The following is a 25,760-nucleotide window of genomic DNA, read 5'->3' as shown; positions in this document are numbered from 1 at the left end:
TGGAAAGTGCATATCCCTAGTATTACAAACAAAACCTTACCAAAGCTTCATAGAGAACTACTTCCCAAGTGCAGGACATGGGTGGGTTGAGCTTAGATCTTTGGGTGATATTAATAGACCAGCAAAGATTTCTGGCTCCCAATTGTTTAATAAGAGCAACAGTAAAGGAATGAAGAGAGTTTGCACTAACCAGGAATGGCTTTTGGTATACTGGCATGGTTTTTAGTTCAGGTCTGGTGTGCCAAACAAATTTCTTTAGCGACCAAACGTATGTCTGTTGCTTCTGGTTCCAGCTGATGGATCTTGGGATTCTGCAAGATTGATTCTTGGGAACAGTGCTGCCATTGATAACAGAATATGTTTTTTAAGCTACAGCATCATATCTTTGGCTCAAATTCAGTTTGTTATCTAGTATCATGCCTACAAAATTCTTTAGTATGCTGCATCCTTTTCATTTTATGTCTGTATGTTTATTTGTTCTATTCCTTATAGAGTGCTTTTTATTTATCATCGCTGATTCATTTCCTCCCTCTTTATTCCCACATTTCCAATCTGAGAACATTTGGAAAGTTCACCTTTTATTATGCTAAAGTAATTGGAATATAACTGAAGCAGTGTTTTCTATCAACTGAAAATTTCATAATTGTATTATTCGCACTGTTGTTCACTGGTCGTATGTATTGAAGTGTGAAGATACTGAACAATACAAGAACCCACAAGAACCTTACAGAACTTCTGTGGATACTTCAATGCAAGAATTGCTCCATTGATTATTACTGTCTTCATCATGCAGTTCATATGACTAACAATAACTTACTTTAGACCAGCATAAATTGCTTCATGACGATTTAAGGGCAGTGAGGCTAGTCTTGTGGAGGATGAGTGGTACTTTGATTCCAATCACTTTGGGTTGGGTTGGGTTGCCATGCATGGTGTTCCATCCTTCAGCCATTATACATGGAAGTAATTTTGTGTGATCATCACTGAGCATACAAAGCTCATTTATATTGATACCTTAGTCTGTGTACCAGCCTTATATTGTCCACTTTGTCATATATTTTTGTGACATTATTGTTGTTGTTGTAAGCTTCGGTGAATGGGGCGGCATAAAAATGTTTTAATAAATAAATATATATTAGCCAAAGCCAAGCATGCAGAAGGATGCTTTTCTTTATCATGAACAATTTCTACCTCAATTCTTCATCACTTAAAGTGATCTCCCACCAATTAGGTTCACAATGACTTTCTCTGGATTCTACGTAATATAATCGTAGATAATTGTGGCATCCAGTTATGACCTAACAGGATTACATAGCTGTGGATTTTCCATGTTTTTTAAAACCAGCATTCCCAAGATGTGTAATGCATTAATCAGAGCTTTCTGCTTAATGTGTTTTAATTAAGTTCCAAGGCCTTTGCAGTTATAAAGATAAGATTTAAAATGCTAATGTGGTATGCCTAAAGGTTTGGAAAAGAAATACAATTAACAAGAATCCCCATATATACTCATATAATTTTAGATAATGATTTTATCTTAACCTGTGATTTCCAAACAGTTATGACTAGTAATACTTTTCTCCTGTGGTGCTTTTACTGAAGTTATATTATGAGGTAATATATGCATGTAGTGGGAAAACATATTTAAAAATGCCTTTTTTCCAGGTTGTACATTTGAAAGTAGACATTACTATGAAGGTGAGGAATTTCGGCCTGAAGGAAACAAATGCATCACGTGTGCTTGTATTGTAAGTCTTTGGCATTGTATCAGTACATATGAATTTAAAAATAATAATTATAAAAGTGTTATTATTAATTGATTTAGAGCTCCGATTCTGGGAGCAAAAGAATATTTATGACACAGCTGTTTCTTTCTGTGTAGTGAAAATGCCACATGGAATATAAAGTATTGGATTTAGGTGGGTGTAGAAATTTGGACTTGTTAATGGCACAGATATAAACAATTTATAAATATCTTATCAGTGGGCATCTGTTGATGTCTCTCCTCTGTCGCCACCTGCCACTCAAGGTGTTGCTGCATGACATGGTGAATGCAAGGAAAATTGGTCTTACCCCATTTTCAGTATTCAGAGCAAGGACCAATTGATGCCTTATAGAAAAATACAGCAAATGCTGGAAACAGGTGCCTGTCAGGGAGCATGACCAGTATAATGGCTGACCAGACCTTGACTGGTCTCTGTGTTTTGGAAGGCCACAACTTCATTTTAACAGTAGCAGTCTGGAAATGTGCACAAAATGACATCGCCCTGAGTGGTTAAGCACCTTTGTAAATGTATAGCCATCTAGCAGGACAGACTTCACAGTTAAAGGTAAAATATTTGTGGGCACAGAACTGCATACTACATATGTGCATATTGTGTGTATGTCACATACAAAACAGGCAAGGAGGTGTAACATTAAAGTGTGGGATATATTAATTTCTTCCAACCTGAAAGCACTTTTCTATTCCTTATGTGTAAAATTGTGAGCAAGCATACACAATATCATGAGTACAATTTGGCAGGATCTCTGGAATGGGTAGAAGTGTCAATCTGGCCCATGTCTTATCACCCCTCCTTTAAAAATAAGTTGTCTTAAGTTTCATCTGCCTGTGGTGTGTTTTGCCTGAGACATGCAATTACTGCTGTACTCCCATGCCGCTCTGGCAACATGCAACCCTTTATAGCAAAGTGGCTATGTCTTATTGTATGGCTGTGTGTCACACGTGAGCTGTCAGCTGATGCTGAATATGCATTTTAAATTCATGTCACAAATGTGAAATATGCAGAAAATAATTGTAATTACATGGGTAACACTAGCCCATGGAGAAAAGATTTTGGTGAAAACCTGTATCCACTTAACCTAAACCCCAAGGGGCTACTTTTGAGTAGCTGTGCATTCTATTTATTTATTTAGTTTAGTTTTAGACTGCCCAGAACTGGCATTGTCAAAAAAACCACACAAAAGCAAATGGTGATAAAAGAACATATAACAAAACCATGATAAAGTGAGTGGAAACAGTACACCGTGCACACTCAAAGTAAAAATAACAGAGAATAAAACAGTGTGAAGCTATAGAAGCACTAAAAATGCTTATGAGAGAATTAAAAGGCCTTCACCTGGTGCTGAAAAGACCATGCCACAGGCATTATCAGAGCCTGGCTGCAGGAAGCATTTTTCAGTAGAGCAAGTGCCTGCACTAGAAGGCACTTTCTCCTGTAGCCACACACCTTGCCTCATGTTGCAGAAGTACAAGGAAAAGTCCTTAGGGGAGTGACTTAGGGTCTGAATGGGTGGAGATGCCATTTCACATAATGTGGCCCCCAGCCATTTAGAGCCTTAGTTAAAATTGGTACTATGATCTGGAAACAAACTGGCAGCCTATGCAGATGGCTAAATACTGGTTTAATTTCTTTCTCTGTTGGTCCTGTGGGTTTATCTAGAAATAAAATGTGCAAAGATCTGAATTGCAAAATTTTCTTGTAGTCTGAACCACAGTTATACATAAAGCAAATATAGCAGCTAACTGCCTATATATCATACTAAATGTACAAGTTCTGATAAACATAAGAACAATGAAATCAATAGAATAAAGAGAAATGTATATAGCTCTTGTTTGCAAACTTTGGAGTCCGCCAATCTAAATGTTTCCGTGGTGCACCGAAGTGCTGGATGCTTCAGTTATTCCACTGCAGGCAATCTCACTTCCAGTAAACAGGACAATTGGCAACTCATTCATTGCAGTTCAAAAATCATAAACCTGTTACAATAAGTGAACTGTAACAAATACCAGTAGTACAAAAATGGACTACCGATATCAACAAACCACATGCATCAGTTCAGTTCAGTTGAGCTCATTCATGGTGACAAGAATCTAGTATGTCCTCTGAGAGATCTTACATGAACTGATTGTCATTATTTGCCAACAGTCGATTATTGAAGAACTTTAGATTTTTCCTCCTTCTTTGCACAGTAGAACATTAAGTATCATGATAGATTTGAATCATTTCATAACTATGGAAAGTCATGTGGGTTTGCCAAATTACATAGTGTGCCATGTTGTTTATATGTCTTACCAAGGTGGAGAATGACTAGTAGACCTACACACACTTCACCTGAGTGTTGCATTTAGAAGGTCCCAGGCTAGCCTGACATCCTCAGTATAAGTAACAGGAAATAATAATTGCCTGAGGCCTTGGTGAGCTGCTGCTGGTGGATTCAGTGATCTGGTTCAGTATAAGGCCACTCCTTTATACCTCCCCTTACCTGCAGTGAGGTGTATAAGTGGTGATTTCCTGTCCTCTTCTCTGATTTCCTCCATTGACAAGTATTTTTGGAATAATTGCCCTTGGCTGGTAACTAGCATAAACTAAACAGAAGCACTTTATAGTAGTTTTATATTGGCAACTTTGGACATGGCACAGACACGTTGCATAACTTACAGGATCTGGCCCCTGGTGGCTTCAATTAATCATTCAGCACAAATAGATAGAGCTCAAGTCTGATCAGAAAAGGTTCCTTTGCTCTTTGCTCGGGGCAAAGTTGGCTGCGTCTCCTCCCCAACACCACCTCAACCTCATCAAGCAGGCGTTGCATGTTGATTAATATGATTAATAAGTTGCCAGTTCATCAGTATTTCCTTCCCCACCCCTTTCATTCCTTCTAGGACAAGGTGTTTGTCAATGGAAACAACACTTGAAGAATTTTTAAGAGCAATGCAGTCTGTCTCCTTCAAGACATGCCTGTCTTGGTTGTTTTCTTAATTTCTTCTTTTCCTCACCTTATTCTCCTTTGAATTAGGATCATGGTTCCACCTGCATAATTTAGCTTGAACACAAATAGTGGAGCCTGTTTAAAGACACTTGCTGAAGTTTGCTGCCTGTGCTTGAATGATCCCTCCCGCCCGCATTAAGAAAAAGATTGCTGCAGCAAATCTCTTATCAGAGTAGTAGGGCGGGTGTCTTCTTTCAGATACCTATCTAGTCATGCGATGGCATGGGAACTGGCTTGTGAGTGATATGCTGCAACATGTGAAGACTTTATTAGATGAAAGGTATTTTTCCCCACCCCTAATTAGGTTTCCACTGTGATTTGAGATTGTAGTCCTTCAGCATGACTTCTGTGAGAAGTTAAGTGTGGAAGGGGTGTGTGTGTGGTGGGGGAACCAAACAAAAGTCTCTGCAAGGATTCCCCACCTTCCCACTCCCAGTTTTAGCTTTAGGTAGGTGGAAAAATACAAGATAGTTTTGTTCAACTCTAAACTCCCATTCCCACGAAAGTCTGTCTGACTGTCAGAGCCTAAAATACCACAACAGCATACTTAGCATAAACCAGAAAGATGCAGCTAGGCTGAAGTAATTAATTTTAATACAGCTGTGCACTTTGCCACCTGCCCACTCATTTGGGGTGAGCCACTGTATTTTCTGGGGAGCAGCCAAGGGAAGGGCTGTGCCTATCCCCCACCTGTTTCCCTTGTCCCAGTATTATTCAGTTTCCAAGCACCTTTCATGTTGGGACTGCAAATCAGTGCGGCCTTGTGCTGGTGTTTTTACTCAGGGAGATGTGACCCAACGCAGTGGCAGCTCCATGTGCAGCTTTAGGAATACAGGCAATTGGCTTATTTGGGGCCAGGCTATTACTCAGTCTAGCTCCGTATTGTCTGAGCAACTCACCGGTGGTTTGGTTAGGATATTTTCTCAGCCCAACCTGAAATGCAGTTTGACAGTGGAGCCTTCCCTAAGGAATGGGGCCTTCCACTGCTGGGGGTCTTCAAGCCATCAGTTAGTGGCATCCTAGCTTTGGATTTCCTGCATCATGCAGGAATTTGGACTATCACTATGTTTCTAAGAGTCTGATCCAGTTTCTTACTGGAGATAGAATAGGCCACATGGCAGGAGTACTGGGCTGGTCAGAGGGGTTGTGGGGACAGAGGTATGGTTTATCGTAAGTGGTGGAGTTGTGTTGAAGATTAAGATTTTAAGCATGATATGTGACTTAAAATTGGTAGGATTGTTGAAGCCAAGATTCTGATGGATCTGGAATTAGATCTATTTCATGTGATACACGGGACAAATATATCTTCCTAGAAGAGTCAATGTTTCATCTTTTAATGGCAACTAAAACAGAGGTGGCTGGATGCTGGAAAACAGACCCTTGTAACAAGATCTGGCATGTTTTTGTGGAAGAAAAGCTTACTGACTAGGTTAAAAGGATGAGAAGTCAAATGAGTCCGATTGATCTCATAATAGTTTGTTAGCCTTTCCTGGGATATATTAAAGTTCCCAATATGGTCTGTCCTTGAATGAGGTTTCCAGTAGAGTATCTGTCCATCTGTACACATACAATACACACATGCGCTCATACAAGCACGCACACACACACACAGAGGTGTTGCAACCACTTTGGCATGGGTCTCATCTTTAATTTTTTGTAGTGTTTAAGTGGGGTTTTATTTACTTCTGTGTTTGGATGATTTGTTATCAAAGGGAAGGAGGCAGGGTTTAGGGGAATTTTCTTTTGAGTCTTTCTATATCTTTCAACCCCCTTAATTTGAGATGCCTTGCTTAGCTGTTGCAGCCTTTCCCAGATGTCTGTCTGTCTCTTTCTTTCTGTTTAGTTGTGGGAGATATTTGATCAGGAGGAGAGTGTAGCAGCCATTTAATGGGAATGATACTCAATTCAGTTTTTAGTTATGCACAAAGCAGTTTGCCTGAAAACTTTATCCCTGCTTCAAAGTTTATTCTCAGCTCCCCCACTAATCATTCTGAGTGCATAAGATCTCTGGATTTAACAGGATTGGCAATGAGTGTTACTTCATTCTTCTGCTTCTGTACACACTTTATTTATTTATTGTTCAGCTTTCAGAGTCCTTTATCTACTTACTTTGGTGTGTCACCTTATTCTCAGTGGGAGCTGGATTAAAACAAATGGACTTTATTGCCCCAGGTTTCATATCCATATGTTGGTTATGAGTTGTTGTGTGTTACCATTCCAGATGGCATGCATTCTGACTCATATCAGATGCTTGAAAAACTCTTTAGTCCATTAACACGCACCTGAGCAGTCTAGTCCTTTCGGCAACTTAAGGCTTTCCCAGTGAAAATGAAAACACTCGGTGCCCTTCTTCCTTTACATATTGCCTTTCTTTCAGTGAGAGGACTTCAAATGGCTGGAGCTCTCTGGGGAAGCACAATTATGTGTGAAATAAGGGTAAGGTTCTCCTGATCTCTTGCTGAAGCCCAGCTGTCCTCCTGTAATTCATCCCTCTGATGCTAATATTGCAGCACTTGCACTGATGGGACCAGTGGCACTTTCTGGGCCCTTCCCCCTAACCACTTTCGCCTTGAAGTATCCACTGAAGTGATAGACTGGTGATATTAATCAGGTATTACTATTCAGAAAACACATTTAGGAGAACTTGAAAAGCAGCTTGCCGGGCTGCTCAGCGAGGAGGGGTGTTGGAACTCTTGGCTTTCCCGAGCACTTTCTTGCAGCCTGTATTAAACAGCCAGATTTCAATTATCTCATTACTTTCTTGCCCTCTTTTGATGGAACTGTTTAAGAATAATAACATGAAGGACAGCTTTGGCAAGCAAGTGGCCCTCATGTGAGGCTTGTAACCATGGCAAAGTTTATTGTTAAATGAGAGTATTCCAAACCCATAACTGGGCTCTTTTAATTGCAGTCTGCTACATACCCATGTTACCGCGACTATAATCTTATGAGTGCTGGCATGTGAGGTATTCGGAGCTATGAGGTACCACCATGCTGCGAGTGCCTTTGAGTAGTTTCCAAAGAGGACCATTCTACATTCAGGCTCCAACTGGGGGGACAGGGCAAGGCAAGAAACAGATTGATTCATTAAGTGGCAAGAAAGAGTTGTTAGACTGCTATGGTGCTGAGATGGCTGAATGTTGTACTATGAAACAGATTGGGCAGGAAGGGAGAGAGGGGTTACCTTTTTGCCTTTTATTTATTATTTATTTTATTTGTTACAAGCATTTATATCCCGTCCTTCCACCAAGTGCTCAGGATGGCTTAGACAATATGAAATTGCAATGTAAAACCTCAGTTATTAAAACAATATAAACAACACATCCAGTTTTCTAGAAGTCTGCAGGAAAATAGATAGTAAAGTCAGGTGTATTGGGACTTAGTTCCCATTGGCTTAGTTGTAGCAAGTGGCAAGTAGCATCCTTCCTGACAATCACTAGATGAGGTAGGTTAGACTGAAAAGAGGAGCTTGCTCATTGTTTCTTTTTATGCAGAAATTTGGGATACTTACACTTGTTGGGCAGATCTGTGGCTGTTGCCATGGGGAAAAGCTGTGAGTGAACCAAGTATTGTAACTTCCTCAAAATTATCCAGTGAGTTCAGTTTGAAGACATAATGCATTTAAAAATTGTCTGTACATGCTTAAATGTTATTGGGAGAAAAGTGCCTCTTTTGCAAAGTGTACTTAGATGAGCACGGTTAAGTTGCATTTCTGTAGAGTTGAGAATGTACTCCACATCCTCTCCATGCTTATCCTTTACAAATGCTTTCAAAACAGCCTTACTCTGTAGTATTGATCTGCCCAGTCTAATATCCCAAATTGCTTTCTTCCATGAATTCACCCAGCTCACTTTTGAACCAAGTAATCCTGCATCAGGTAGCAAGAGCCTTCACAGCTCAGTCTTGACAGGTATACATTGTGTAAAGAAAATGGAGTATCAATCCCACTTGACTGAGAATGAGCTGACATTGCTACTGTTGTCTTTCACTCAACTTCCATTTGGTGGAAATGATTTCAGATGCTCTTTACTTCCTTTGTTGCTGTGATGGGCATTTGTATGTATATTGATTCTTTTCCATTATGCAATCTGAAAAAGTTGAATCTGTAAGGTGGGAGGTTGAGCCTCAGGCTATGGGTGTGGAATGAAAACTTAAGAGAATTCCAGCCTGGCTTTTGGCAGGAACAAGAATTTTTTCTTCAGTCATCCAAAAATTTGGTGAACTATCATAGTTGGGGGGAAAAATTCAATTGCTGCAAAGGAACAGTCATAGTACAGACTTACTAGATGTTTTATTTATCCTCATCGTCCTCACCCTCTTTAATAACAAACTCCGGTGTTGAATGTTGATGGAAATGGAGCCAAACTGGGGCAACTGAGCAACAAAAATGTGTGTTTTGGGGGCGGGGTGGGGGGTGGGGAACATCATGCTTGAGGAGAGTGCTACATTTTCAAAAGTACAAAAATCTAACAAAAAATACCCAAGGGAAAAATTCCTCCAAACAACCCAAAGAAGACTGAGCATGCTCAGTCACCATGGAATGCAGAGTGTCAGTTGGAAAAGAAAACAAAGGAAAGAAGAGAAGAAATGGTCTGGGTGGAAGGAATAGCTAATAAATTAAGACTGCTATGTTAATTTCAACAGAAAAAACCCCCTCCAACTCCCAGCATCCCCCAGTCAACATGACTAGATGGGGAATGCTGTGAGGTGGAGGCCTTTTTTTTGGTCTAAACATGCATAACATTGCATCCTAATTTGTTGATTAAATGGTCAAATGTATATAACATTGCATGTTGCAAACCCAATTCTACTGTTTTGACAAGGCTGTATTTATGGTTATTTAAATAAGAAACCTCTCTCTCTCTCTCTATATATATATATATATATATTGTTCTTATGTAATCATTTATTGAATTTGCTATAGATCATTTTATTGTTTTTAATTGTATATATTGTGAACCGTCCCAAGATGCCAGTGGCATGTGGTGACGGCATACACAAATTTTAAATAAATAAATAAATAATAAATATTTTTGATCCTATGCTATGACCTAGCATGTAGGATGTAGAAGCTGGTAAAAATGTATGTGTTTCTGGAAAATAATCACATCCTGGATGCAAGTAAAAAGGAGGCAAATGTTTCTACATTGCAGGTAGTTTTCAGGTGTCAATTCTTTGCTTGATGGTGGCAGCATCACATGATGAACAGCATTTTCCTACCTTCTGCTGTTACCTAGAACAATATTTTTGATGGAGTCTGTGTACACATTTAGCAGCCAAGTAACCATGTTGTACAGACCAGCAAACACTGTGGTGTTTATTCCCATGAAATGAAAAGTTGAAGGAATTCAAATAATCACCTTCCCAGTTTGAACTGAAACAAAGATCTTTTTTCTCCACTCTGCTGTTAGAAATTATGGCAGTCAACGGCAAAGACAAAATGGCAGATAAAACTATGGGTTTACAATGTCATCCATGAGGTATCTCTAAGTACAAGGCTAGAGTACAGATTTATAAATACCACATACTTTTATACATCTCCCCAGCATCTTGGTCTCTGGTGGAGACAGGTAACTGAGGTGGATCAGTCACTGGGCTGACCCAATAGGGTCTGTTTTTATGTTTCTTTTACCACATTTGCTGGACAGGGTTCCTTTGTATTTCCCCCCTAGAATGTATACAAACCAGAGGATATTTATTGAACACACATAATGATGTTAAAGGTTGACAAGCCCCAGTTCATAAAGCCTTCCTAATTAACAAGCCAGGATTGATTGCTTCCACTGACAAGGAAAGACTTAGGTTTACACAGTTCAAGCCATAAATGTGGGCCATTAACAGGCTGCCCATGATGTGAACCTACATTTTTATTGGCTTGGGGCTTCGTTGGAGTTCATAAATATGTTTGTTTGAATGGACTCCTCAGAAAATGTGAAAAATGTTCTTTCCCAGGGAAGAGGTGCAAAAGATGGAGGAGAAAAACAAAGCCTCTGGAAGCCGCTTGAAAATAAATGAATAATAACCCCCAATGACCGTAAGGGAACAAAACCGTAGCACATTACTGCAGACATGTCCAGAGAGTGTGGTGGATTTATGTTCAGCTGCTAAAGCACTTTTTATAAATTGCTTTCAAATGGAATGTGTGTGGTATCTCATGGGGCCACTTGTTTGAAAAATTGATTTAGGTCTAGAAGATTCCCACAACTTGTAGTAGGAAGCAGTAAAAGCAACAGCTTGTCAATGATTAGAGCCTTTGTTTGCTAAACATTTTATGATGAGTCTAGGATCCTTCTGGCTTGCAGATTGCAGTTTTGGATACATTTTCCAGGGACAGGTCATATGAAAATGTAAAGTATATGATGCAACATTTGCCATCCCATCTTTGTCGTAGCGCATGCTAGTTGCTCTCATTTACGACACAGTGTGGTGGTGGTGATGATGATTTTGGGTACATACATGTCCCTGCATGGAGAGCAAAAGAGGACAGTGTATCCCAGTATGATGAATTTGCAATATGAAAAGCAAGTGTGGAGGTAGGTGGAGATGTGCCATGCAGTGAATGCTGTAGGCGTTCTGTGTGCCTGCCACATTCGTAAATACTCTGTAGCATCCTAGCAGTGACTGCAAATGCCTTGTTCGTTCCAGCAGGATATCTGGTGCACAGGCATTATGGTGGCAGAAAACCATACTTGGAGGGTAAGCCTGGGGACAGTGTTTTTGGCACAGGAGGATTCATTGCTGTGTAAGCACAACAATCCCCTCCAATTTGGCCACAAATTAAAGGGGAGACTGATGTAAAGGTGGCTGCTAGCCCCCCTTAGCCAACCCTGCAGAAGCCAGGACTGCATGGAAATGCATTGGGAAGACTGTAAGCTGGAAAGTGGGGGTGCCAGTTTCCCCTGTTCCCTGCCAAGTAATGCTCAGCGGCCCATCATTTCATAGTGCATCAAAATTATAATTTTATAATTTTTTTCAGTGAGCTCTGGAACTCAGTCGCCATTGCCATATCACCGTGCTCTGTTGTGCTGTGCTTGATTCCACTTTCTTGTACCTGAGATGCCCCTTTGGCACCAAATTTATGATTTTGATGGAATTACAAGGAACGAGGAGAATGTATGGGGCACCTTCCTTGGCCAACAGATGATTTGGCAATTTGTCTGGAGTGAGAAAGAGGTGCCTTGCCACATTTGGGTAACCTAATCAGGGTAAAAGGGCCCCTGATTGTTGTTTGACACATCTGTATTGTCAGGGAGGGATTCTAACATGTCTGCCATACATAGGCTTGCATATTGCTTGCGTTAATCAAATATGGAATGACATCAGCTGCCACATTTTGTGCTGATGTTAGCTGGGAGCAATCCACAAAGGTTATGTGCTGTGTATATTTACAAGGACAACAATCACTCCTTTAGTGGGCCAGTTCCTACTTCAGTAATTGGACAACTGTACAATGATATTAGAAGGGAGGCAGAGTCTTGCTGGTAAAGGGGAAATACTTTTAACTTGTGAGTGGGTAGAGATAACAGGAGATTCTGCTGGGCAAAGTATTGTTTGCTCCTGATATGTTTTGGGAATCAGTATAGGTAGCCAATGTGGAGTGGATTAAAAGGAGGAGTGGTAAATTGTTTACAGTAAATTGTAATGATCTTTTTAGCGTCAATGCATCATTTATTTGATCTGTATTTTCAAAGAAATAATTTTTGTCTTGTTGCACTCACGCATTCTGATCAGATCCATTTGCCCTGTTACGGGAAGTGGGGTAGAGGAGGGATTCCATTCAGTTCACATACTGCTCCATATCCCAAATCTATATCCCATATTTGTGCTCCAGAACACAGTTATCGTTAGCTGTTCTTCATTCTCTGGATTTCGGGGTACAGTTGTTCAAACAGCAAAGTATTAGGGCAAAGTGCACACAGAAGTATTATATCAGTGAAAGAACCATACCAGAAACATTGTATGAGGAGAAACTGCATGTAAAAATGTGCATGCTAGATAAAAGTGCATACAAAGTGCTTATTACTACTTAAACACAGAAGCAATAATGTGCATGCTGGGAGAGATGCATACAAAAGTCCCTATGAATTCCTGTGTGGACTTCAAAAAATGCTGTTGCAGAAATGGGATAGAACAAACAAGGCAAGGAAACCAACAAAAATCCAAACAGACAGATTCCATCATTCATAGTTGGATCTCCCTGTGGTATCATTGCCACATTCCTCTGCTGTCACTTTTAGGCCATGTTTACTTCCCATTTCATTTTAACTGCTTACATGCTGATGGTGCAAGACTTAAGATCAAGCTATAGGCATTCACCATATACTGGTTCTACTATTAAGCAGCTATCAGGGTTGTGCATGGTTTGCATTGCATATATATATAGCTGAGGCACAGCTGGGTTGCACATTACGCATAGGTGTGCACATCACAGCCCTCAGCATCATGATCCTGCTGGGGGGATCCTCCCAGAGGAGGAGTTAGTGCTCCATCTCTGCAAGAAGAGGTGAATTCCACCTCTGAGACAGAGACTGAGTAACCATTTCTGTCCAGAGAGTATCATCAGTACAAAAGGTAAGCCAGGGGCACCCGTGAAGAATACTTGGCTGCAAAGGAGGGTTCCTCAAGGGTAAAGGCCTTTTCAGTTACACTCTCCTCAAAAGTAGGACTTTTGCCAGAGGGACTGTGATGAACCGCAGGTGAGGTGTGGGCTGTAATTTGCCGTAATGATGAATTTGATTCACTCTGAACGGGACACTCATTTTTGTTTCTTGTCTTTCTTCCTTTTTAAAAAGAAATTCAAATTAGAAGGGGAATGTTTGGAGTGCAGAATTAGCAGCTGCATTCATCTAACCCTCTCTCTACCTTAACTTCTTTATTCCAGACCACACTTTGTACACTTGAACAGCAGCAGCTCCCAGTGGAATTTCAAGTTCATGTTTGTCCCTTGCTTTGAACACTGCTGGAAGGAAAATGATATGGAGGGACAGCTTGAAACAGAAAAGCTACATAGGAAAAGGTTTAGTGTCCTCTCCTCCCTCACTGCTTCTCTATTCCAAATTCCCTTCTGTTGAAGGCAGTATTTGTTCACTGTGTAGCTTGCCCATATTACTGTAGTTCCTACCAAACTTTTCTCCTACTACCTAAACATGAGATCATTCTCCATCACGATGTCCTCATGTTTTTGTTCCAATTTTTGCTTTACCTTTTCCCAGGACTGGTACTCTCACAAAGCAGAAAGAGGCATCTCCATCAGGTGGGAGAAGTGGCGGATTATGACACCTGCCTTGCCAAGAAGGGCCCACTGCTGTTGGCATGTCCTCTCCAGCAGGCGCTCTGGCGATCCTTGCTGACTGCACTCCAACTGTGAGAGATCAGCTGAGGGGCTCTCTGGAGCTGCAACCTGCCCTCTCTTCCCCTTGCCACGTGCCTCCTTCCTTTTGCCACCACTGCGTTGGTTCTGTAGAGATCCACGTGGCTGAAAGAAGCGGCTGCTTCATCAGACTCTCAGCTGATTATTTCATCAAGTCTGTGTGGTAGTGGTGGCAAAGGGGAGGGTGGCAGCGCAGAGGAAAGAGAGACCATGATGCAGTGGGAAGGGATGCAATGTGGTGATGCTTGTTGTCTCCCTTCCGCCACAAGCAGCAAGAAAGCTTGTGCCAAGGTTGCTTCTCTTCCACCGGTCTTCAGTGTCACTCCTTTTACTAAGATCAATTTATTTATGCCTGTAGCAAACTTTAAATAGAAGTCTGTCAGATCACTGGCAGCATCAACCCTCCCTGCCACATTTAAGTAAGCACAGAAGGTAATATACTTATGGATAGCAAGGACAGCTTGGTACTCGTAGAGAAGTTTTTGAAAAGGATTTTCAGAGTGCTGTGTGGTTCAGACTAGAACACTGCCTTGCTAAGTAAGTCTCCGCATCTGTTAAAGGAGCTGGGAATCCCTGAGCTTAAGCTAAAATCAGGCCCAGCTACGCAGATCTTCTCATGCTAGAGGATATCTAGTATGCTTCATCAAGACTGTTTTAGTTTTGCATAATCAAAACAATACCACCAGTGAAACTGTTTGTGGGGAAACTGCATACCAGGGTTTATATTTAGAAGGCATTTTTTTAATTGCATAACAAATGCAGCCTGAGAAAATGTGTCATGCAGTTTAACATTATAGGCCTAAAAAATTATAGTTCCAATTGTGTTAGGCTAAGATTCAAGATACATAATCAAAATGTAATTTCTACTCCAACAGAAATTGCCATTCTGTTATACAATGAATAAGCACCAGTCTCTTAAAATGTGCACCTTACAACATTGTGGGCTGGTGAAATGATAATTCCATTTGCTTTCTGGTTTTCTTTGGATGCTAATTTACCACACACACACACACACACACACACACACAGTAAGTTGGAGATACATAAATCTGGAGCATGAAATAAACATTTCACATTCAGGAATTTATATGGGATTCTTCATTCCAGTAAAACATAGTAAGCATTTGTATAGTGGGGAATTCTTGAACTGGAATAATACAGTAATATAATAGCCCAGATATGGGCTATTGTAGTGGCATACACATCAAAATAATGCCCATCATATATTAATCAAATATGTGCTGCAAATCAGTTACATGAATAACAAAACCAAGCCAGGCAGTTCAAAACTTGTAATCATTGTTCCATCACATTGTGGGATCAACACCCATATCTGGTGGAATGGGCCATACAGAGGAATCAAATCAAAGTTTCTGAAAGCAGAGTGAATTAAACGCAGAGTCTTTCAACATGGGCCAGTTCCTTGAAGTTTCTTCCATGGTGTAAGTGGAAGAACTATCCACACATGGCTGAAACATTGGAAAGCATCTCCACAGTTAAATGCACAACTGAAATCAGACATCTGAAGTCACCAAATACTCACCTGCAATGGATTAAGGGAACTTGCCGCGAACAGAATGCTGTGTCTGTGTGTTGTTTAAGAAAACCGTTGAATATGGAAGGATCAAAATCCCCCCCTCACTACCCAAAGACTGAGAACTAGCGAAATCCCCACCACCTCCCGTCACTATCCAAAGGCTGAACACCCGCATGGCTGCTTTTGCTCAATAGAAACAGAAGACGGCACATTATCACAGGATGCAATAGCTTGTGCCTAATATAATCCTGAGCATTTCAGGGTTTTTTTCAAAAATTGCTTCTAATTTTTACAAGATGTTTAAGGACTGGCAAAAATTTACTGCCAGACTGCCGCATGAACTCTTGCTGGCTGTGTTCCACTTCTTCAGGATTTACATTGGACTCACAGCAACGTGGTGGGGTCTGGCCACCGGGAAACACTCCCAGGATTCCATCCTATGTGTGCCTACTAACATTTCCTCCGGAATGCTTGGACAAGCCCATGCCAGAGGTTCTCGAGTGCAGTGTACCGGCTTTTTGTCATCCTGGGCAGAAACAGTTGGCTAGAGTGCCCCTTTCAAGGGCAGGGTCTCTATTCTGTCCTCACTGATATGGGGGTCTTTAAAGTCAGTCACTCTTCTTACAGCATGTGTTCAGCTGGTACTTGATTGTTGTGGGGGAATCCAGGGGCTGGTCCCCAAGCTGGACTTCCTGTTCCTTTTTCATATCACATTCCCTCTGCTTTCAAGCATATATGTTCCTGACAGAATGAAAGACAGTTGTTTGCATTAAATGGTGCATCTCAATTAGCTTTATGGTAATTTGAGCATGAGAGAATGAAATCTTTGAGACCAGTTCACAGGCTGTGCATTTCTATTATCAAGTGTGCATTATTTATAATAATCTTAGTAGTCTTTATTTGTTTGGACACTTTAAAAGCAAAATTTACAGCAGTGTCATATTTGGCAGGCACATCCCCTGTTGTTTGTCAGCCAAATGCAGGTGCCAGTGCTTTTGCATGAAGAACTACCAGCTGCCAGCACAATATCAAGCTGAGCAGAGTCCTCCTAATCCCTAAGGCACATTTTGGTCCCTGTATTGTTGGTTGACCAGCTCTGCACCTGGGCCAAGTCTTAGACAGAGCTATGCAAATTCGGACAAAGAGCCCTTTATGTGACATAGAAGTTAGCCTGGGTCAGAGATGCAGAGACATGGGAGACAGGCTAACATCCATTTTTGTCCGCCTTCCATAAGTTTGTGCTGACAAAAACGTAGCAGCCATGGTGATTGTGAGGGGCCCATAGGAGGGAATTGATTGGGCTGCAGCTATTGCCGGGGAGAGCATTCCTCATCGCTCCTGATGTATTGTGACATTTCAGAAAGCTTCAAAATTTATTTCTCAGTAATCTCAGATACATTTGTCATTAATGTCACATCTACTCAAAAGCAAGTTCAATTGAATCTGATGGGACTTACTCCTAGGCAAATGATTACAGCCTACATTTAGCAACCAAATAATTTTAAAATTGGCTTAATGTTAATTGTTGTTTGATGCAGCACTGTACAAATGAATAAGCTGCTGACCTTTGGATGGGAAAACAATAAAGCCAATATTGTGTTAGTTAAACAGGAAAATATAGGAGATATCCTGGAGGGTTTTGTTGGAACATGTATGATGTCATTGATTTGTGTACCTACTTTTTGACAATGTCCAATATTTTATTTCTTGAATAGAGAACAGCAACAAAACACACACAATTGGAATTGGAAACCAGCCTGATAAATAAAACCTTTCAAGCACCATCTATTACCTTGTTGTTTTCTGGCACCACCTAGTGGTGTTCATGTGAAACTACCTGGTTCTCCAGGGAATAGTGGGCATTATTTAACCTGTGCCAAAATTGGAAGTTACCAGGGAATAGCTAAGAAACAAAAAGGAGGAGAACGCTGACAATGTCAAGTCTGAATTACCATAATGATCTTAAAAATGAATATGCAGATCTATAGCCTTAGAGTGTCCTAAAAACTGGTCAGTCCTAGCAAAACTCCTGGTCTGGTGATTGGTGGATGGTAGAAAGCTATGCTAAGGTGTTTGGGCCTTTTGAACTGTGACCCAAAGAATCATCTGAATTGACTATTTCACATCAGTTGACCAATTGGCTAGGGGTTGTTAATATATTCTTATCAGTCCTCTGACTTCAAGAGCAGCAATAAGCAAATGTTTTGCAAATGTAATGGCCCATGGAAGTGCAGGATTAGCGCTTGAGTCATCCATTGTTCTTTGCCTCCACTTAAAGTGAATTCAGAAGAAAACAGAAGAGGGAGGGGGCATTCTGTGGTTTATTGTTTAAAGGATCCCGGTGCTCCTATATTGAATAGCCAGACACTTTCTCCTGTTACAGTATTGTTTTGTAATCATTGTGCCTGAGTCCCAGATTTGGTGCTTCATTTTGGGTTGTTGTTGTTGCTGTGCATACTTAACACTTTTATTACTTGTTTAATGAAAATATATATATCCAAAAGGATTTTATGGGCTTTGTCCTTATTTCTTTCCAGGGCCTTATTAAAGGCAAAACCAAAAGGAGCTTAGATGCTGTTAGAATGTTAGCAAACTGCCTTCCCTGTATCACTCACAGGGCTGTGTGTTTTATGGCTGCTATGTTTCAGCAGTGGTTTTAAAAACACATACTTTAAAGGAAAGAGTGAATCTCATTTTGCCATTTAAAAGTGTTCAAAGGCCAGGAAAGGAGGACCAGGCTGCTGTCAAACGTCACTTGCACTTAGGGCAACTTGTAATGGTGCATTTTCAATGCTCATGGGGTAATCACAGATGCTGGGCTGTGATGTCATCTCCAGCATGCTGTCCATCATTTACCTTTGACATATAGCTCTTTTTCTGTAGCATTGTTCATAACTTGACTGTTTCTTGTCAGGGGTAGCTCATTCCTTCTCGGAAATGTCTGTCTGTCACATTTCTATCTTGTCCATCCGCTAAGACCCTCAGTGAGTTGTACATTGGATTTCTTCCAACTTTCTCCTTGCAAAACCCTGTAGGAAAGGTTAGGTTGAGAACTAGGTTGACTGGCCCCTGGTCACTCCATGAGCATAGATTTCAATTCACTTCTGTCCAAGACCAGGTCCAGGTCTTTTACTCTTCCAACACTGGTTCTGAAAAGCTTTAGAGGAGCCAAGCCTCCTTCATCTCAAGTTAGAACAAATCATTGTACGAATGCGCTATATGCAGATCAGCAGACGTCAGACCTAGTCAAACTAGACTGGAAGAGCTGCAGTCACAGGAAGAAGTTCATTTGTTAAAAATATAATTATTGTGCCCATAAAAGGAAACTAGGATAAGACCTGCCATGCTACCAAATCAGTACTTGCAGTGACCTTCCCATGTACCAGTGTGCTAGTTTAAAAAGTAGTGTTAGTCTGGTGTTCTAGGGGGCGTTATAGCAACTTTGAATAATTATGTCAAAGCATATGCTTAGGGCTAGTATGTGTGCTTCAGATCATTGTGGGTTCAGTAATTGATATATTTAATATTATTGTGACATCAGTTTCCTTTTAATTTCTTACATAATTCTCTAATTAGGTCCCCATTTCTCTCTACCTGCTGTGATAACATTTCTCCTAGCTTTGTGTCAACTTATTCCTCACTCTGTCATGTTAAAATTATCATCCTAAGTATTTGGAGATAAAATGCTTCCTGTTTATGATGTTATCTGCCCATTCATACAAATAAAATGGCTCATAACAAAGGATTATTCATCTTTATTCCATTCTATATGTACTCCAGGCAATTTCCTTTCTAGCATGGCCTCTGTTATTTGTTCAATATGAATATCTGTGCCTCTGGACACAGAATTTCACTTCAGTCCAATAATTCAGAGTGTCCATTGGATGACTGAACGCTTTAGCTTGCATTCTTTTAAACATGCAGGTTTTTGACATTTCATGGGTATGGGGAAAAATACAAAGATGAAGCGGTGAGTGAGGGGTTTTGTAAGTAACCCAGTGGTGCTGTTCTGTGAGAAGTTAATATGGCCAGAAGAATAATATGCATATGTTATATACCACTTTTTAGTGGTATATAACACTAATTAAATTGAATAAATTCAATTCAGTGTTTTTGTGAAACCATAACCATCAGTAAAAGTATGTAATAAAACAGCAAAGTTATAAGGGTCTTTAAAAAAATGAAATCTCCTTGCATCAGGTCAGGATGCTTAGTGCGAAGCCCTGCAGTTGCAGCAGGAGGAGAGGACACCTTGGCCAGGGTGCTGAGGACGGATGGTGGGCAGCTTGTCGCGTGAGAAGCATCTCCTTAAGTAGTGGCAGATGGGGAAGGGAAAGGGCAAGGAAGGTTTGTTTGTTTTGAAAAAGAACTCCTTGGGTTAAATATTTGGCTTTTTTAAAGATAGATGTTTCTGAGTGGAGGAATAAGGACACACATCACTGTTCTTTGGCTGGATGCAGGCACAGCTTTAGGCGGATGGAGAAAATGCTTGCAAGTTTAATTTTATGAGGCTGTAACCACCAATCTCTTGCTTTCCCAGTGCTTCTCCCATCCATGACTTGCCAGCATCCCAAAAGCACCATTCCTCTTCTGCTCATAATATTCCATCATCCTACAATTTAGCTATTTTCACAGCACATACAGTTTGGCATGGATAGCCTTGTCTCCGGATACTGAATGCCATCTGTTTGCAGAATCTTTGCACGACAGCTTTCAGATTTTCTGCCTTCAGGGAACACTGAGGTTTCCACTTAGGCATTGCCAATAAGTAGTAATTTCATCATCAAAAGTAATTTCATCATCAAAAAAGGACCAAAGAAGGACAAAGATCAGCATAACGTTTATGTATGTAAATTGATGTATTTATATAGGTGCACATTTCAATATGATAATTAGAAATTAAATAGAAACATAATAAATTTTACCAAAGTGGGGACGATTATGACTAGATGACCTGCCCATCCACATTTAGCAACAGCATACCAGACTGAAAGCTGCTGCTAAATGTGAATGGGAAACTTCAAGGTCCCTGCACTCCTTCATAGTTTTTTTCATTTTCAAACCAGATTTGGATTGGACAGCCCATCAAATAGTGGCACCTTCAAGCAGAGGACCATTTTGGGCCAGTTCTTCAAAAATAGAGGACTGCCCTCTATAATAGGACACTTGGCCACTCCAACCACTTCACATCCTTTCTCCCCATGATTCTGCAGATTCCCGAAGGTCCTAGAGTATGTTCTGAGATATAGGTTCAGTTAGTATGGTCAGGTTGGACTGGCCCTTTTTGTCCCATCCTCCTGCCTTGCAGCTCATATGACTGTGAATTAAAAAGGCAGAATGATACTAGTGGACAGTCTGTCTTTCAGAAAAGTTTGTCCACTTTTACCATTTGCCCTCAGGGTCCACTAGGTCCTTTGGAATATCATTGGAAGGTCACTGGAATCCAGTGAAATCAAATTAGTGTAGTATGTCAGCTAAATATTTGTGTACAAATTATCTATGTATAAATTTTGTAGGCTAGTGGTAAACTAGAACCGCTGCAACATCTACCTATTGCAGCTAGAACTGACATTTTAATTACATATTATTGGTTGTTCCAAGCTTGCCAAAGTAGTGCCTTTGAAGATTGCCTCAACATGTTTACTCCTCGAGTCCCGGCAGGAAGTGTTGGCAAGCCTCTGACCTGGCAGGAAGAAAGTTTCACTGATGTCAACTGGCATTCATTATCTCTGGATTCAATGCTGGCCAAAGTGGTGTGTCCCATAAATAGAGGAAAGAATGACATGGGCCCATAATTAAAACATATTTTCCTTAAAATATGATAATCCAGCTTGGGACAAACTGCAATGATAAGAATGGTTGGAAAAGAGAGGTCTCAAGGGAGAAAAAGGGAAGGTTTAAATTGCAGTTCTAACAAAGAAGATTTAAACAATCGTTCTATTCCTGGATTTATAACACCTTTTCTGATAAAATAGAAACCCAGCTAGCTGTGTTTAAATACAAGCTCACTTTCCATGGAATACACCCCCCTCCAGCTTTTCCAAAAGCATCTGCATACCAGGTCTATTTTCTTATTCCCTTTTCTTAGTTGTTTCTTGCTCTGGTATAGGAATAAGAGAGGGAGAATGTGTGTCCCATGTTTCACACCTTTTCTTTTGAAGACTCTGTGAAATTGGGCAACAAGCCAACTAAAGGATGGAAAAGTACATTTCATGCTGGAATGGCTAATCTCCTATTTTTTCCCATGGAACATCATTTCCTGTGCTATACTTTATTTAAGTATAGTCCTCATCAATATACCTGAAACCACTCTATTTAAGAACTTCATTTAAAAGCTTGGATTTACCTTGCACAAAAATGAGAAAATATTTATTATGCAAGAATTTTTCTGGCTATGTTCAGTTGTAGTAGCTCATCCTGCATAAGAACCAGGGTCAAAATATGGCCATATAGCTGTTTCTTTCTTTACCATTAAACTAAACAGAAGGAAAATACATTATCTTGCAATGTAATGTATAATTTCTATCTGTCTGTCTTTCTGCAATAAATAGAAGAAGGTGAATTTAGGTGCTGTTCTCATTGCAACCCCCTTTTGCAGATTCTCCTTCTATAGAAGCTTTGTGGCGGAGAACATGCCTCACCATGCAAGAGGTCACCAGTTCAAGTCCTTGCACCTTAGTCAAAAAGATTCAATGGCTGATTATGTGAGAGGTCTCTGCTTGAGATGCCAAAGAGCCAGTGCCAGTCAAAGTAGAAAGCTCCGGACTAGATGGAAGGCTTCTGATGTTCATAAGTTGGTGTTCCATTTTGTCCAAGTATGATAAAAAATCACAATTCTTTCCGAGATACTGTGGGCCACTAAGAAAAAGCAGGCAGATTTTGGGTGATGGATTGCAAAATCTTAGCAATGGTTCACATGGGTATCTTCCACATGTGGTGGCTACATTACTAAATTGTGCCGCTAGCACAGTGCTAGGCATATAGAAGGTCTTGGTGGAATTCCTTTCTTTTGTTCGTACCCCAACCTCTCATGTGCCCCTCACTAGTTAAATACTGACTTCTTTAATACCCAGAGGATCTTATGGCAGGTGTTTTTGTAATTCCTCCATATATAAGCTGAATGACAATTTCTTAAATGTTTCTCTGGGCTTAAAAATAGCTATCCATCTGCTGCTTCATTATGTATAATTTAAGAGATTTGCTTTCAGGAAAAGATTTCTTTCTAAGAATCGGAAATCTAATGCATGCAGGATGCAATTTGTGAAATGTGTTTACTTGAAGGGTGAGCACTTTATTGGCATCTTTCTGCCCACCCCTTCTCTCTGTCCTTTTTTCTCTTTTCTCTAATTTGGGGAGGGGGAAGATGAGGGGAAGAATTGATTTTACTGGGGTAGCACCTGCTTACGCCAAACCTGAGTTTAGCTTCCACATGCCTGTGAAATATACTGGAACTACTCCAGACTCTCTATGAGAATTCCCTGCATTACAAAATTTCCTGTTAGAGGGTTTATTTTAACAAAGTTTCATTGTACCTATCCACTGGCTTTTTGTGAGTGTGTATGTTTTTACCAAATTGAATCAGACTTCATGAGCCCTGCACCGGCAGCTTGGAAGAAGGAAGAAAGAGAAACTACTAACAAGAGTTTCTTGATTTAATGAGAATATTACAGGGTGGAACTGTTTCTTTCAGACTTGCCAGCATCAAATACAAAGCCCTAAAGAATCCATCATGCTAGTCAGGGAGGGATGTGCAAAAACCTTATTGGGAAAGCTTGCTAGCCTGATTGACATACTTATGCTCCCATCAAGGTCCTTTGGGTGTCTTTCCGGAGGAGGTCTGTTCACGTTTTGCTCTAGGCAAGATCTGGTGGCAATCTAGAAATGTGCAGAAGCCCTTGAGGAATTTCTACAGCTTTTCTGTTTAGCATTCTTCTGGCTTCTCTCAACATTATTGAGATGTTTACCTTGAAGAAGAACCATTACATTCACTTCAAATTGTAGTCCTACCCTCGACTTACACCTGATGGACATGAAATGCAGTGAAGCCCCTTCCTGCCAACCTGTTTGGTGGGAAGAAGCTTCATTTCTGGATTGAGGCCAATACCCATGTTTTGAGCCAATGGCACAATCATCATCAAGGTATAGCGCAGAAGTCTTGAGCATAGTTTGTGACTAGCTGCTTGTTTTATCTCTGTTTACCCATGCTCATCCTCTTGCAGACATTGTGGCCTGGAAGAAAGGCTGCTTCAAATATCGTAATTGAAATGGGAACCATTAATTGTAGGATGTTGTCTGTGTTAAATATTTCCCCTACTAACTTGAATTATGGATTTCCTAAGAGGAAAAAGCAAGTAGAAACCTCAGAGCCAGGACTTGACTGTGCGCAGCCCGTGCAGACTACGATTGACCCAGCCTCTTTTTGTCCTTCGGCCCAGGCCGCTTGGCACAATGGTTCAGTGGCATTATAATAAAACTGTCAGATATCAGGATCAGTAATTTACACCAATATTTTTAGATCCTCTGTAGAAAAAAAATGTGTTGCTTTTTGCTGTTGAAAAATGAGGTGTGATTCTGTAAGGCTTGGCTGAAAAAGAACAGATGCTGACATCCCTAGAGTTAATATTTTTTCCTTAAAAACACATCTGTCATCAGCCTCCACTTAGAAGAGCAGTGAAGCACATATCTAAATAAACATGGCACTTGGCTCCAACGTGGAACCTGCTTTTTGCACAGCGGCAACTATTATGTTGTCATTGTGGGTGGAAGGTATTTCGGCTGTTAACCAGTGGCCTACAGTTACAATTTGGCCATGGAGCGTCTCTTCACTTTTTAAAGTAATTTCAGACGACATCTTCTCATATTGTTAAAAAGTTGGCTGGCACCGCAAGATTAGAATTAGCGTAAAGCCAGCTGATAAACTCTGCCAGTTTATACAGCTGAGAACATTGTGGCCTGGAACATATGCTGAGGAGCAAAAGAGGGAAATTAGTTTATCTTGGGTGAGTGTTCGCCAATTTGAGGAAATGAACATCTCCTCCTTTCCAACCTTCTGACCCTTTCCTGAGAGACATATTTGCTATACTTTTTTCCAGCTGAAGAAAAGGAATAGAAGGTAGTTTTTACAACTTACATTCCCTCCAATTTCACAGGTTATTGCCTGCTGGAAAACAGGGAAATATGGTGGTCTGCGGAGCATCTAGCTAGTATTTTCTCAGCCCACAGCTATAATAAATACAGCCTCTGATCCTAGAAGCTTACCAACTCAATATTTATTGAGAAGGCAGTAGAAAGGAAGGAAAAGCCAAAGGTAGCAAGCAACACAAAGAAGAAGCAATTGGGAGAGGCATAGATAACAAGGGATAAATAAGAGCTTATATTTAGACGGGTTGGATGCAGACTGCTGCAGCTAGGTGCCAGTGGACTTCATCGGTACGCCTAATCATGTGTATAACAAAACTCCAAATGATTTCAGTGGGAACTATGTGTGACTTACTTTGAATTCAACCCACTTTGTTTTGGATGGGGCACTTAAAATTGATTAGGAGACCTTAAAGTTGAGACTGAAAACTGACAAGAACGGATTAAAAAACAAATCATTCCACTTTTGTGGCTTGTTTATCCATATGATGACCTGACAGATTCCTTTTTGGATAGGATTCTCAGTTGTTAAGCACTCTTAATAAAGGATTGGAGCCCTCTGTCTGGCAGGAGCCAGATAGAGCAAAAAGTGATAAAGGTGATTTCTCCTGTTCTTCTGTAAAAATAGCAGTGTCGACTAAACAAACTTCAGAGTCTGTCTAGCTGACCTACTTTGGAGTGGGTGTGGACAGAGACACTATGGGATCCTGCAGAATCTGTTCTGTCTCCTCTTTGCCTACCATTCTGTCTCCTCCTTGGTCTCTTCATCTTTGCAGAAACAGCAATTGTTGTGCTTTGTACAGTTTTTGCAAGAGGTGATGGTGGTTGAATGACCCAGTGTCTGCTCCCCTTTCCAGAGATGGTAGGAGTGTCCCCAGCCTCAGAAAGGGGAATCTGAATCTGACAGGGATCATAGGATCACTATGCTCAGCAGGGCAAAGTACA

The 25,760-nt window shown here is 40.6% G+C and overlaps 1 protein-coding gene across 1 annotated transcript in view; it reads left to right on the top strand.

Moving 5' to 3' along the window:
• Positions 1 to 25,760, top strand: part of BMPER (BMP binding endothelial regulator) — a 187,664-nt gene that overhangs the window by 44,953 nt on the left and 116,951 nt on the right. Inside the window, exon 6 of the mRNA XM_044419150.1 lies at positions 1,663 to 1,745. Within this exon, the coding sequence (XP_044275085.1) occupies positions 1,663 to 1,745 (83 nt within the window). The remainder of the gene's footprint in view (positions 1 to 1,662; positions 1,746 to 25,760) is intronic.

This window comes from Varanus komodoensis, unplaced genomic scaffold, assembly GCF_004798865.1.
Source record: "Varanus komodoensis strain SLA01 unplaced genomic scaffold, ASM479886v1 scaffold10, whole genome shotgun sequence".
Classification (NCBI taxonomy): Eukaryota; Metazoa; Chordata; class Lepidosauria; order Squamata; family Varanidae; genus Varanus; species Varanus komodoensis.
Note: the sequence above shows the minus strand (reverse complement) of the source record. Positions and strands in the feature narration are given on the sequence as shown.